Source organism: Symphalangus syndactylus, chromosome 14 (assembly GCF_028878055.3).
Source record: "Symphalangus syndactylus isolate Jambi chromosome 14, NHGRI_mSymSyn1-v2.1_pri, whole genome shotgun sequence".
Lineage (NCBI taxonomy): Eukaryota > Metazoa > Chordata > Mammalia > Primates > Hylobatidae > Symphalangus > Symphalangus syndactylus.
The window spans coordinates 103,856,330-103,870,796 of record NC_072436.2 but is presented as its reverse complement, the minus strand read 5'-3'; the positions used below and the strand labels follow the sequence as shown (position 1 = coordinate 103,870,796).

Sequence of the window (14,467 nt, the reverse complement as noted above, 5' to 3'; positions counted from 1 at the left end):
GACCCTGGAGTGCAAGGGACAATCTCTGAAAAAGTCTGGAGAAGACCCAATGTTTGAAACTTCACTGGCTACAGCATAAAGTAGGCAGTACATAGCTGTCAGTGCGGTTACAGTGAAATAACAGGGTTCTCTTACTGTTGTTCAATTGCATCCAGGACCCAACTTTCAAGAGAAACAAAAAATTCAAAGAGTTATTTTAATAAATAATCACTTTAAACTTGTCATTTTCAGCTCAAAAAATGACAAGCTTGCCATTAATGCTTGCCATTCTGGGAATAAACAGGAAGCAAACAGAGTTTTCCTTTATACTGAGGAAAACTAAGAAATAACGAACTACAAGAAATTAGTTTTACCTCTTCAGAATAAAAATAGCTGACTCATCCTGAGTAAAAGGAGATTTGGCTTTTAATTCTAACTTACTAACTGTGGGTAAGTCCTTTTATGTCTCTGGACCTCTGTGAAGTAAGTCACTGGAAATTAAATGATCTATAAGGTCTAACGTAATCCTAGTCTCTGAACAAAAGGAAGATGAGATCTGGTATGCAAAGAAATGTCTGCTTTGAATAGAACAACAGACTCAGATTCCGAAGATGGCTAGCAAATATAGAAGTAGGTTATTAAGTTTAAAATGATGCTCTGTGACAAAACCAGCTGTGGGTTTTTGTGCTGCTAAGCTAATATTAGAGATCTTTAAGATGGTCTGAATTGTAAGCAATAATAGTTATATACATAGGGGTTGTTGATGAAGCTATGGATGATAAAATGGTGATAACTGTCAAAGCTGGGTGATGGTAATGGGGGGGTTCATCATACTATTTTGTCTACTTTGGATATGTTTCAAATTTGCTGTAATAAAGTTAACAACAACAACAACAACAAAAGGCCCAGTCAGATACAGTAGATTTAAGAATACCTATTCTTGGAAAAAAAGATGGATAATGTCTTTGATGCTCAGGTTTTATTCTGATAAATTAGAACAAAGAATAACACAATTTACGCATCTTTGTCTTATATTGTGTTTTCAGTTTCAACTGTCTAAGCTTTATACTTACCAGGAAGATGACGAATATCCTTAATAAAATGTTTTCTTTTCGGCTGCATCACAACACTATCTGTGTTTTCTGAAATGTAAAATTATGACAGTATAATGCAAAACCTAGTTATTAGCTCATATTGTTTATTATGTATTAAAAATGAAAGCGAAATAATTCACTAAATAGAAGCATACCTTTGCCTTTATGGGGCTTTGGATTTCGGTATACAAATCGATCCAAAAATCTCATTAGAGTGAAATCCTGCAGTGGGTCCCCTGAATACTGAATATAGTTTCCCTGAAAAGTGGAGGGGGGATTTAAAAACTTAATTCAAATTATATCTGTTTCATCCAGGTAAGAAAAAAGAAGAAAAAGATAATTTCTATTACACTGTATTGAAGATACAAATATGCAATAAATGACTCTTCAAATATCTCTCTCATGTACATTATACTTAAAAAATTAAACACACAGATACATATACATACACATTCTAGGATGTAATGTTGATTTGATGGATAGACTAATATTAATAATGTAGGCCATCTAACCATTAATCAGGAACCAAACCCTGAAGTGGCAAACACAGCAAATGGGAAAGTGAGGCAGTCTTTCTCCAGGAGAGGAGCTAGAAGGTAATAAATAAATAACCGCTGTGGCTTTCAATGTCTTATTGCTTCTACCCATCTCAGAGTGGGAGAAGTTATCTGCTACTCTGTATGAAACAAGTCACTGCTCCTTTATACGAGCAGTAAAATGTACAAGATTCTCTCTGTTAGAGAAAACAGTGTATCATCAATTATTGATTATCTAAAATGATACTTTTTTTTCTTATTTCTCATCTTTGGATTTATTTTAGACTCACCTGAAGGATGGTCTTTGCAAAAAGGGCCACGGAGGGATGAAAATGCACAGATAACTAAAAAGAAAAATGTGAATAATATCAATATTTCTAAGGTCGACTCTTAGTATATTTATAGCTTATTTAAGAAAACTGGGCTGGGTGTGGTGGCTCACACCTGTAATTCCAGCACTTTGGGAGGCTCAGGCAGTCAGATTGCTTGAGCCCAGAAGTTGAGACTGGGCTGGGCAATATGGCGAAACCCATGTCTACAAAAAGTACAAAAATCGTTAGGGCGTGATGGTGCGTGTGCGCCTGTACTCCCAACTACTCAGGAGGCTAAAGTGGGAGGATTGCCTGGGCCCAGGAGGTCGAGGCTGCAGTGAGCTGAGATGGCGCCACTGCACTCCAGCCTGGGTGACAGAGTGAGACTCTATTTCAACAACAACAAAAAAGAAAATGCAAAAATTTGAAATGTAAGCCAATACATTAAAAAAGTGATTCTCAAAACATTTTGGTCTCAGGACCATTTCCTACATTTAAAAACCAAAAATTTCATCAGTTTCTATTTAACAGGTTTATATCTACAGACACCTATGTTATAAAAATAAACAGAAAAATTGTAAATACTTATAGGTCCATTAAAAATAACAATAAAGTGGCCGGGCGCGGTGGCTCATGCCTGTAATCCCAGGACTTTGGGAGGCCGAGGCGGGCGGATCACAAGGTCAGGAGATCAAGACCATCCTGGCTAACACGGTGAAACCCTGTCTCCACTAAAAATACAAAAAATTAGCTGGGTGTGGTGGCGGGCGCCTGTAGTCCCAGCTACTTGGGAGGCTGAGGCAGGAGAATGGCGTGAACCTGGGAGGCGGAACTTGGAGTGAGCTGAGATGGTGCCACTGCACTCTGGCCTGGGCGACAGAGCAAGACTCCATCTCAAAACAAACAAACAAACAAAAAACAATAAAGCTACTACATACTAATAAGTAGCATATTTATGAAAAATAATTATGCGGCCAGGCACGGTGGCTCACGCCTGTAATCCCAGCATTTTGGGAGGCCAAGGCGGGCAGATCATGAGGTCAGGAGATCGAGACCATCCTGGCTAACACGGTGAAACCCTGCCTCTACTAAAAATACACAAAATCAGCCGGGCGTGGTGGTGTGCGCCTGTAGTCCCAGCTACTAGGGAGGCTGAGGCAGGAGGATGGTGTGAACCTGGGAGGCGGAGCTTGCAGTGAGCTGAGATCGCGCCACCACACTCCAGCCTGGGAGCCAGAGCGAGACTCTGTCTCAAAAAAAAAAAAAAAAAAGAAAAATAATTATGCTTCAGGACGAAATATATAGCGAGTGGTATTATTTTACAGTTTTGCAAATCTCTTTAATGTCTGGCTTAGCAGAAGAGAGTGGATTATTTCATCTGCTTCTGTATTCCATGTTGAAATATACAATCTGGCCTCACACGTGTAGAAAATAGTCTTTCACATAGCTGTGAATTTTCTTCTTTAGTACTATACCAAAACCAAAGATAGTTGTAGTATGGAATCTGAAACCCATATTCAATTGGCTTTTGGTACTTGCTACTTAAAATTATTTGGTTTACTTTGAATCAATCGTTTATTCACTCAAGAATTTGTAACATTCAGGTGGCACAGTGGCTCACGCCTGTAATCCCAGCACTTTGGGAGGCTGAGGTAGGTGGACCACCTGAAGTCAGGAGTTCGAGACCAGCCTGGACAACATGGCAAAACACTGTCTGTGCTAAAAATAAAAAAATTAGCTGGGCATGGTGGCATGCTCCTGTAATCCCAGCTACTCAGGAGGTAGTGGCTGCAATGAGCCGAGATCACGCCACTGCATTCCAGTATGGGCGACAGAACCTTCTCGTCTCAAAAAAAAAAAAAAAAAAAAAAAAGAATTTGTAACATTGTGCATTGGTCATTGGAAAAATACCATATGCGGTCCTTCCAAACATTGGCACATTTCGTTATATTTTACCACAAAAATCACATTGTTAGAACCACTGATTTCATCAGTAAAGTTTTACAAATTGAGAAACTGTCAAGCTCAAGGTGGTGGTTACAAGATTTTTAAAACTTTAATCTTTGCTCGAAAGCTTTATTTTTGAATTTTATTGCTGACAACAAATACTGCCAGCTTTTTTGTTTCATTCATTTTCAAGAAAATATCTCCCAAATACGTAAACCTGAATAACTAGTTTGTCAGTCAGTCTTTCATGAAAGAGCAGCTAGATGAGCTTGCAACAACTGGTAAGCACTTGTCCTTGAGACACATGACAACCTTCACGCTATAGGGAGGCAGCAGAGGTATGTTACGCATACTTGCTATGTATGCACACGAAATACTAAAAAGACATGTTACTTTAAGGTCAAGATACTAAAATCAATAATTCTCCCTGTGTCATCATTCTTAAGTTATACTGGCTTTTTTTTTTTAACTGCACATATGTGGCAGTGATGAATATAATGGCTTCTGATGCAGCTTGGTGCTGTCTTTATTCAGGATAAGCTGCAGCAGTTTTACCTATCATTTCTTTTATGGTATCAGTGCCACCGTCAACACAGTGATGAAAACAAATAATGTACTGGTATTACTATGAAAAGAGCTGTGACCTGGCCGACTCACTAAAAAGGTATCAGGAACTCTTAAGGGTCTGGTCGCACTTTGAGAATAGCTGCATAAGATACTTACTGGCTTTACACAAAAAGTCACAGAAAGGTTATTAGAAATATGAATTCCTCTTACAAATTCAGAAAAGTAACTTTATTTGCAAAAAATTTTATTACAAAACTTTTCAGAGATATCTAATGAATAAAGCAAAATTCATCCATTTTCTCAACTCTATATGCAATAATCTACCTACAAAAAGCAACAGTTATAACCCATGTATAATAACATCCTTATTTTACATGCACACTTAAGATTTTCTACAAAATGAACACTTCACATAGTATCTTCCCCCAAATGTGGACTTTTAATGTTTATTAATGCTTATAATTATCATAAAAAAACAAAAACTTCAAGGCATTACATCCTCAAGGGCAAAAATATATAGCATAGGCCGGGCACAGTGGCTCACGCCTGTAATCCCAGCACTTTGGGAGGCCGAGGCGGGCAGAGCACAAGGTCAGGAGATCAAGACCGTCCTGGCCAACATGGTGAAACCCTGTCTCTACTAAAAATACAAAAATTAGCTGGGCGTGGTGGTGGGCGCCTGTAATCCCAGCTACTTGGGAGGCTGAGCCAGGAGAACGGCTTGAACCTGGGAGGCGGAGGTTACAGTGAGCCAAGATCATGCCACTGCACTCCAGCCTGGTGACAGAGGAAGACTCTGTCTCAAAAAAAAAAAAAAAAAAAAAAAAAATATATATATATATACATATCATATATGAATAAAAGACAATTTGAAATTATTTTACCTTTTTGAGTTCCCAAAGACTTGTATTTTCAGCTCCACAGAACAGAGGGTTTCTACTGAATGGATCGTATTTATTTAACTGTTTCCCACCTAGGAATAACAAAAAAAAAAATACGATTTCTCAAATGCTTTCTTCCTAGCCCAAGGGGTCATTAAAAGCACCACCATTAATATTCTCAACAGATATCTCCAACATTCTTACTTGGCCAAGCAACCTAGATTAAAAACTCTGAGCTCCCTCAAGAATTTGTCTTGGTACTTGAGCTAGCATCTGCTCTTGAATAAAGCGGGAACATATTTATCCCAAACACCAAAAGCTTTCTTTAAGGCCAGGTGCAGTGGCTCATACCTGTAATCACAGCACTTAGGGAGGCTGAGGCCAGTGGATCATTTGAGTCCAGGAGTTCGAGACCAGCCTGGGCAAAATGGTGAAACCCCATCTCTTACAAAAAATACAACAAAAAAACTAGCCAGGTGTGGTGGTGTGTGCCTGTAGTCCCAGCTATTCGGGAGACTGAGGTGGGAGGATAACTTGAGCCCAGGAGACGGGAGTTGCAGTGAACCAAGATCATGCCATTGTGATCCAGCCTTCGTGACACAGCACGACCCTGACTCAAAAGTAAGTAAGTAAAAGCTCCCTTCAAAACTTCTTCAAAACTTCTCCCTTGGCTGGGCACAATGGCTCATGCCTATAATCCCAGCACTTTGGGAGGCCAAGGTGGAAAGGCTGCTTGAGTCCAAGAGTTCGAGACCAGCCTGCGCAACAGAGTGGGATTTCGTCTCTACAAAAAATACAACTAGCCAGACCTGGTGGCATGAGCCTGTAGTCCTGGCTACCTGGGAGGCTGAGGTGTGAGGATCGCTTGAGTTCACAGGAGTTTGAGGCTGCAGTGAGCCATAATGGCCCACTGTACTCCAGCCTGGCCTGGGTGACATAGTGAGACCCTGTCTCAAAAAAACAAAAACCAAACCAAAAAACCCCAAACTTCTCCCTTTTCTAAATGGCAACAAAAGGTGCCCATTTTGGGGTCAAAGAGGTTGGAAACATTAAGATGGAAATAATCTGAAGATGAACTAGGTCTAAAGTCTTTTGGAGCTTTAGACTGCTTCAAATATTTGTTATGAAAGTATGCCCAGAAATAATTCTCACTTGGAACAGGTCTGACATTATCTTCATGTTTTTAGAAACTCAGGATTAAAAAAATTTTAAACAAAGATTTTCAGAACAAACTAGGAACTAACTACCTTCCAACACACACGCTCTTCATCCTTCTAAAGGATTATTCTCAGTTTAGTCTTCAGGGGAACTGATGGATTCTTCTCAAACTTTTCTGGCGGCTATCAGACTTCTCTTTTGTACTTCACAAACTGAAATTTGTAGGTGAATTAATTTGACTGTGAGTCCCAAAGCAAGTTGAAGAAATGGGTCTGGCACCACATTTCTCGAACCTCAAGGCTGGTGTTTTCTTCACAGCCTCAAATGAAGAGGCTGCATTTCTAAGATTTTTTTTTACTCTAACATTCTATTAATAGACTTTTAATTTAGTTTGGTGTGTGTATAGAAAATCACTTAAAGTTTCTATCTTGAACCGAAAGTTTTCTATCCCTAAAACATTACTTTAAGAAACTGTGGGCCAGGTACAGTGGCTCACGCCTGTAATCCCAGCACTTTGGGAGGCTGAGGCAGGCAGATCACCTGAGGTCAGGAGTTTGAGACCAGCCTGGCCAACATGGTGAAACTCCACCTCTACTAAAAATACAAAAATTAGCCAGGTGTGATGGCACATGCCTGTAATCCCAGCTACTTGGGAGGCTGAGGCAGGAGAATCACTTGAACCTGGGAGGCAGAGGTTGCAGTGAGCAGAGATCACGCCTCTGCATTCCAGCCTGGGCAACAGAGTGAGACTCTATCTAAATAAATAAATAAACAAATAAGTAAATAAAATGGTAGAATGCTAGTTTCTATGAAAATCAAAGAGAAACAAACGCCCTGGTTTAAAAATTCAAGAGAATAAAGATGAAAAAAACTCACCTTTCAAATTATCAAAGTGCACCCAGGAAGCAACCTCCGGTTTTTTGGTTTCTATATCAGTTTCAGGAACTGTTCCCTCTGTCTCAAGTTTTTTCACTATCTCTGTTTCTTTGTCTGCATCAGTGAATTTTTCCATGTCTTCATCATCATTTGCATCAACAAAATTTTCTTCATCAGACTCCTAACAAAAGCATAGTTTCATAAATCTACATAAATCAACTGGAAGTTGCAATAAAGTCTGTGCTCCATTATGTGATGTAGTTTTACTTATTGCAACTCTGGTGAAACGTGAAAGTTCTAATAAAGTAAAATGATGGCTATCAATGGTATTTAAACAAGAGAGGAGACCACATCCTTATTTCTGAACATAACACAGTTAAGTTTTGAGCTAAGAACCCCTGAGCCTTAGGGACTCTAATACTTGAAAACAATTAGCCCTCAAGTAAATTTCTGACTTGTAGGTAACCCTATGAGGTAGGTACTATTATTATTTCCATTTCATTGTTAAGGAAGAAGACTTAAGAGGTCTACTAAGTTTTATAGTCTTCCAAATCACATATAATGGTAGCTTCTAGTATAGTACAGTTTATTGCAAGTAGAAGAGTTGAGCAACATGCCCACCTAGTAAACTGTACAGCTGGTACTAAAATCTAGGTTTGTCCTATTCCAGAACTCACACTCATATGCTCCAGAGAACTAGGTTACTGTCATTTGAAGCAAAGAAAAACAAAACAAAAACAACCAATATATTTCAGCACCCACTCAATTTAAAAAGCAGTTGTAAAATATACCGGATGATCATCTAGTTGGCTTCTTAAACCTGGTTTTGCTTTAAGGATCTCAGACACAAGATATAAAGCTCCACATATAAATGGTGGCATCTGTTGACAAGTAACTTGAAGTAACCTCTTCACAAAAGCCTTCACCCGGCGCAACACAATGTCAGCTTTCAGAGACTTGTAGACAAGGTTAAGAAACATAGCTTGCTTGGAACACGTCATCAACCCTGGATCCAACATCTTCCTGCAAAACAAAACCAAAGTCAAATATTTATGTATAAAACCATCTCCACAACCAATGGTCAGATATTAGAAATAGCTACTAACTTCATCTTAGTCAGGGATAACTTTGCTGCTTATTTTAGAACAAGAGACCCTGCCCTAAGAGGTAAGATGGAAGTCAATGACCAGAAAAGGATGATGATGGCACCAGGAAAAACCAACAACAACAGCCATAGGAATAAGCATTTTTGAGTGTGTGGTTTTCTTCTCTTTTCCAAGTGTTTTTCTGTTTTCTATATCAACAGGGCACAGCCCTAACAGTATTTATAGAACCCCACCAGAAAAGCTAATCTAAAACCAGATAGTGAAAACTGACCCATGAAAGCAGAACATTAGAAGATTTGGGTTTTTGTCCTTGTATAACTACCTACTAGCAGGGAGACCAGAGGCTGCCTCTTTATGATTTTAGTGAAGACCATAGATGAACAGCAGAAAATTAAATTCTAAGGACTTCAGAGAAACTCTAGTCCAATGTCATACACGCTATTTTCACAGCCCAGAGTGCTTCTCTCCAACTCTCTGCATGTCCACAGTATCCAAAATTGGTTCTTCTATTAGTCTCTCAGTCCCACGTTTGTGTTCTTCATAGTTTCACAAACTTGGTTTTCCTGCCTTTCCCAAGGTCCAATGAAATAGGGATTATGCCTGTGTTATTCACTGTTGTAACCCCAGTGCCTGGCAGTTAATACTTTTACATGACAGTTTTCCAAATACTTGAACCTATTTAGCTGTTATGTGCTTGTCTCTCCCTAATGTCTGTCTTCTGTAGGCTGCTCTACTCTGATCTCATGATACTTTAAAAATTCCCTATCCTAGGTGCTGAATCCTACACATGTCCCCAACCGGTCTAGACCTGCAGATATTAGGACACCCAGAATTAACACAATCCTCCAGATTAGCTATATTAACACCTGGTATCATTACTTCCTTTGTGTTAAGCATTTCCATTAATTTTTTCCTACTAATACTAGAAATGAAAAATACTTAAGCTTGTGAAGCACTTTCCTATTCCTCTGAATACTCTGGGAAATATCACCCTTTTGGTAATATTCTGGGATATTCTGGATTATTCAATTTTCTCTCTTTACATTTAAATTTTCCAACATTTCCATCCATTTTGCAATTTATTTTTAGGCATAAATTCCATCTCACATCAACAGAAACATCTGAGAAGAATTTAGAGACATGTCTCTATCATTTCATGAAATATTTTCCTAATGTTTTGATAAATGTTTTTGAAAACCAAATCATGTCATTTCTTTTATCCCTCAATTAACTAGGGGTTTTCTTAATGTGAAGGATTCTTAATAAAACCAAGAGCAAACAAACACTTTAAGAAGGCCTAAAGGCCTGTTAAGAAACTTCACCTGTGAGAGCTTTTGGCAAATAGTAATTTCAAAAACTTAAAAATTTACCCTTCCTCAGGATGTTAGACTATGATGTTAAATAGAGACAGAAAAATGTTTTCTAATAGATTCCAAACACTTTCTAAAAATTAAAAATTCCTATGACCATCAAAAGTTCAAAATAATCAAACCACCCCCCTTCAAAACAAACAAACAAACTAACAAAAACACAAACAAAAACAAAACTCAAGATCCTGAAACCTCTACATCTTCAGCCTTGGAACTCTTTTCAAATTAACAATGTTAAGTATGTTACTTCAAAGAGTTGTGGAAAGGCTTCCGAGAGTCTTTTTAGTGGACCAGAGCAATCAGTGCTATGAAATGTCATGAACTCTACAGCAAGTGGACCTGGACTTGCCACCTAACTTGGTCTCTTAATATCTGTGTGACCTTGCATAAATTATTGTACCTCACAGATTGGAGAGCTGTTAAGAGGATTAAACTAAAGAAACATGGATGAGTATCAGTAATAAGGCTAGCAGCCAACATTTCACATAGCACTATGTGTTAGGCACTGTTAAGCACTTAATATACATAGAAAGATTACATGGGTTAAAACACATAACCTCCCAACCTTCATTAAAGCCCCAGTTCTGTCACTTAAAAGCTGTAGAACCTTGTGCAAGTTTCAAAATCTTCATAATAATCATATGAGATAGGTGCTTTTCTCTCCATCCTACAGACAAATCCACTTAGGGATGATAACATGGGATGAATTATGTCTACCAATAGGTTTTTAGTGGGGATCAAGTAATTTGCCCAAAATTACACAGAAAACTAATGGCAGGGACTCAAACCCAGGTGGCGTGGCTTAAGCCTAAGATACTAACCACCACTCTACATTTTCTCACAAGATATATCTATGTAAAAATATAAAAATGAATCAGAAGGAAATATATTAATTTCTTGAACACAGTTGCTATGTTCGACTGTCTCTTAAACAGCTCCAAACTGTTTACACATTGCTGAAAATATGATGCCTCAATGGGTGAGTTGCAAAATTCAGTAAAGAAAATCTTAATCTCCATGAAAAAACAACAAAAAAAACCCTGCACCCTGCACCCCCCAAAACTCTCTACTTAACATACTTTGTTTACCACAGCTCCCCTCTCTGCCACCTCCCCCAGTATGAATGTGAGCGCCTCCAGGGGTGGGATTTCTGTTCGCTATGCCTCCTGTGCACCTAGAGCATGGCACCATACTGCAGGCACTCAGAAAATACTTGTTGAATGAGTTACTGCGTGAATGCATTCAACTGTGTGAAAGACAGCAGGGAAAAGATATAGGACTGAGGAGAATGGGAAGACCGAAACTGCAATTATATCTGCAATTTTATTTCTTTAATATCCCAAAAGATTTAAAACAAATATAGCAAAATGTTAATTCTGAAATACTAGGTGGTAGATATGAATGATTCTTTTGGGTATTTTTCTGTATTTTACAACTTCTCAAAATGAAAAATGTATTCGAAGCATCTAATATCATTTGTGCCCATCAGGGAAACAAAGATTAAGTGACTTACTTGAAGGTGGCGGGTAGCAAGCTGCTGAGGGGGCCTAAAACCAAATTTTCTAACTCTTTCTCTTGCCCCACAGAGGGCACTGCTTGTGCTGTACTACATCAAGTTATTATTTCATGTCTCATATTGGAAGGGTATGTTCTTACCTGTATAATGCTGTGTAATATCGATCCGATATTGTCTGCTGAGAATTCATTACTTGGAAAAGCAACATTAAAGCCTGCACACTGGTATTAAAATTCACAATATGCAACACTTTAAACAGTGTGTCAATCTGCTCTCTCACTTTGTCATCACCAGTCTGGGAATAAGGGTATGCCCTATTCACACCTGTTAAAAGGGCACTAAGCATTTTTGATTCAATATCTTTTTTTTTGACACAAGTCCGAAAAAAGCAAAAGTAAACAGTTATTAATTTGTTAGCCAGTTCACTTTCTTCATGGGACAGAGCCATTTGATTTAAAAAGCAAATTGAGTAATATTGAGCTTTGGAGCTGATATTTGAGCGGAAGAGTAGCCTTTCTACTTCACCAGACACAACTCCTTTCATATTGGGATGTTTACAAAGTAATGTCTCTAACAGATGGGATGCTTTTGTGGCAATTCTGTTCTGAGGATCTCCCAGTTTATTTACCACTTGCACAAGAAGAGCCTTTTCTTCCTCAGGCTTGTTACAAAGCAGCTCATGAGCCACGGTAAGGGCTCGAGTTTTAGTGGTTACTAATGTATCATGACTCAAAGTTTCTAAGACCTGCACAAATTCAGCCACTAAGTGTTTCAGCTGGTGTTCAAAATACCATACTATCAGTCTTCTATCTCTTGAGTCCTTGTTGCCACTGGACAACTGTTCCAGTTTGTCAAAAGGATGCTGGCTGAAAATCCTCAGCTTCCGATTGTCTGGCAAAAGGTCTGTGATAAGCAATTCTTTGAAAGTATCCAAGGCCATAAGGCACTGCTGTTTGCTGCCCTTCTTTTTAACAAGGTTCACAAGAGTTTCTACAAACTGAAGTGTGTGAACGGCATCATCCTGAATAAGAAGAATCATGGCTGCCATCCTGTCACCTAGTGTCCCCGATGACACAATTGCCTTCATCCAGGTAGAAGAGGCTCCCTTTTGACTATTCGTCTTACTTTTGAATAAGTTGATTTCATGCTCATACAGCTTCTGAGCAAGGGTTTTGTACTTAGATACAACATCCTGAGGCTGGGGTTTCAAAGAATATTCATTGCTATACTCCAGATCATACCATTTGCCTCCAGGCTTAAGTAACAAAGTCTGTCTCTCAAAAAATTCAAAGGTGTTCTGTTTATCTTTCTTTACTTTTGGTGTGGTACTGCCATTCTCATCAGAATGTGGTTCTGGCCTATTCTTATTTTTCACCTTATTAACTGATGTCCTTTGACTTTCTGCTGCGTTTTTATTATTTATTTTAGGTATTTTTACTTCTTTTTTACTGGAATTTTCTTTTTCAGCTGGTTCATCTTCTTCAATTAAGCAAGCTTTTGTATACTTCGCCAAATTAAGATTTTGAATAAATGCTTCCAATTCACCTTGATGAAGGTCATCAATTGCTCCTTTTTTGCCTCCATCTATCACTTCCTCATTCTCATCCAAAGTAGCCAGCATAAGGTAATCTTGCTGCATTAAAAACATAAGTTAAAAATACATTACAGATGTGAAGAATAAAACCATAAAATAACAGGAAACACAACATAATTTTAAAAATAATTTCAGAACTGGAAAAATCTTTTCAAATTTGACATAAAACTCAGGGTCCACAAAGGAAAGGATAAGTAAATTTATCCTTCTCTTTCTTTTACACACACACACACACACACACACACGCACATACACTTTTTATTTTGATATAGAAAAAAATACAAATTATAAATTGGAAAAAAAATACAAGCAATTCCTATCAAAGTAAAAAAATACAAGTAATTCCTATCCTTTTGATGTAGGAAAAAAATACAAATTATAAATTGGAAGAAAAAATACAAGCAATTCGTATCTTATTATAAGTTTCTACACATCAGTAAGTGACAACCCAAAAGAAAAACGTGCAAAGGATATGAACAGTTCATAGAAAAAAAGGGTTCTTTAAGAATATGAAAAGATGTTCAACCTCACTGAGATTTGGAGAAATCCACATTCAAACCACAATGATACATCCATCTTTTAATTTATCAGATGAGCAAAGATACACTGCAAGACGAGCAAGATACAATGACAGGTGATGCTGGGGAAGGGGTGGGGGAAACGGCACTTTCATACATGGTCGATGTGAGTGTAAACTGACACAACCTCCATGGAGGACAATTTGTCAACTCCAATCACAACTATTGAATACAAGGCACACATCTGTTGACCCAGCAGCTTTATTTCTAAAAATTAACTAATTGATTGAGACATGGTCTCGCTCTGTTGTCCAGGCTGGAGTACAGTGGCATGACCACGGCTGAACTGCAGCCTCAACCTCCCAGGCTGAAGTGATCCTCCAACCTCAGACAAAATGATTTATGCAGCCATATCAATGACACAGAACTTTATGCACTGATACAGAAGGATTTCTAAGACAGAAAAGAAAGCAAAATATAGAGATAGGTGTATATATATATATGGTACCATTTATGTAAAAAATAATACACCCGTATTTCATACACATAAATGAGTATGTATATGCTTGAAAAGGTATATAGTATCCCTGAAAGATATAAAATACAGTTGTAAAAATAACTGCTTCCTATCAGGGCAATTGTTATGGCTGAGATAAAAGTGGAAACAACTTGACTTTTCACTATGTATCTTTTAAAGTTTGTATCACGTGTATCATGTGTATATATTACCTATTCAAAAGTTAAATATACACAAGCACAGAGCAAACTGTGAATCTGCCTATCTCTAACCAACTCCTCTACACTGAAAGTCCAGTCTCCAAACAAAAGAATATTAAAAAGAAAGTTAATTTCTGTTCCTTATCTGCTTAAAATCTTCCAGTGGTTTTGCATCAAACGCAGAGCAAAAGCCTGCCCTCTTACCCCTCGGCCCTCGTTTCTTACTATTCTCCCCTTAACTCACTCTGCCTCTGCTACACTGGCATTTTGGCTGCTCATGGAATAGGTTAGGCACTC

General features: G+C 38.2%; 1 protein-coding gene across 1 annotated transcript in view; it reads right to left on the bottom strand.

Moving 5' to 3' along the window:
* Positions 1 to 14,467, bottom strand: part of CEBPZ (CCAAT enhancer binding protein zeta) — a 28,832-nt gene that overhangs the window by 13,477 nt on the left and 888 nt on the right. The window contains exons 2-8 of the mRNA XM_055243663.2: positions 11,482 to 12,974; positions 8,141 to 8,372; positions 7,350 to 7,530; positions 5,319 to 5,407; positions 1,900 to 1,953; positions 1,229 to 1,331; positions 1,053 to 1,121 (exon numbers count right to left, since the gene is read on the bottom strand). Of these exons, the coding sequence (XP_055099638.1) occupies positions 1,053 to 1,121; positions 1,229 to 1,331; positions 1,900 to 1,953; positions 5,319 to 5,407; positions 7,350 to 7,530; positions 8,141 to 8,372; positions 11,482 to 12,974 (2,221 nt within the window). The remainder of the gene's footprint in view (positions 1 to 1,052; positions 1,122 to 1,228; positions 1,332 to 1,899; positions 1,954 to 5,318; positions 5,408 to 7,349; positions 7,531 to 8,140; positions 8,373 to 11,481; positions 12,975 to 14,467) is intronic.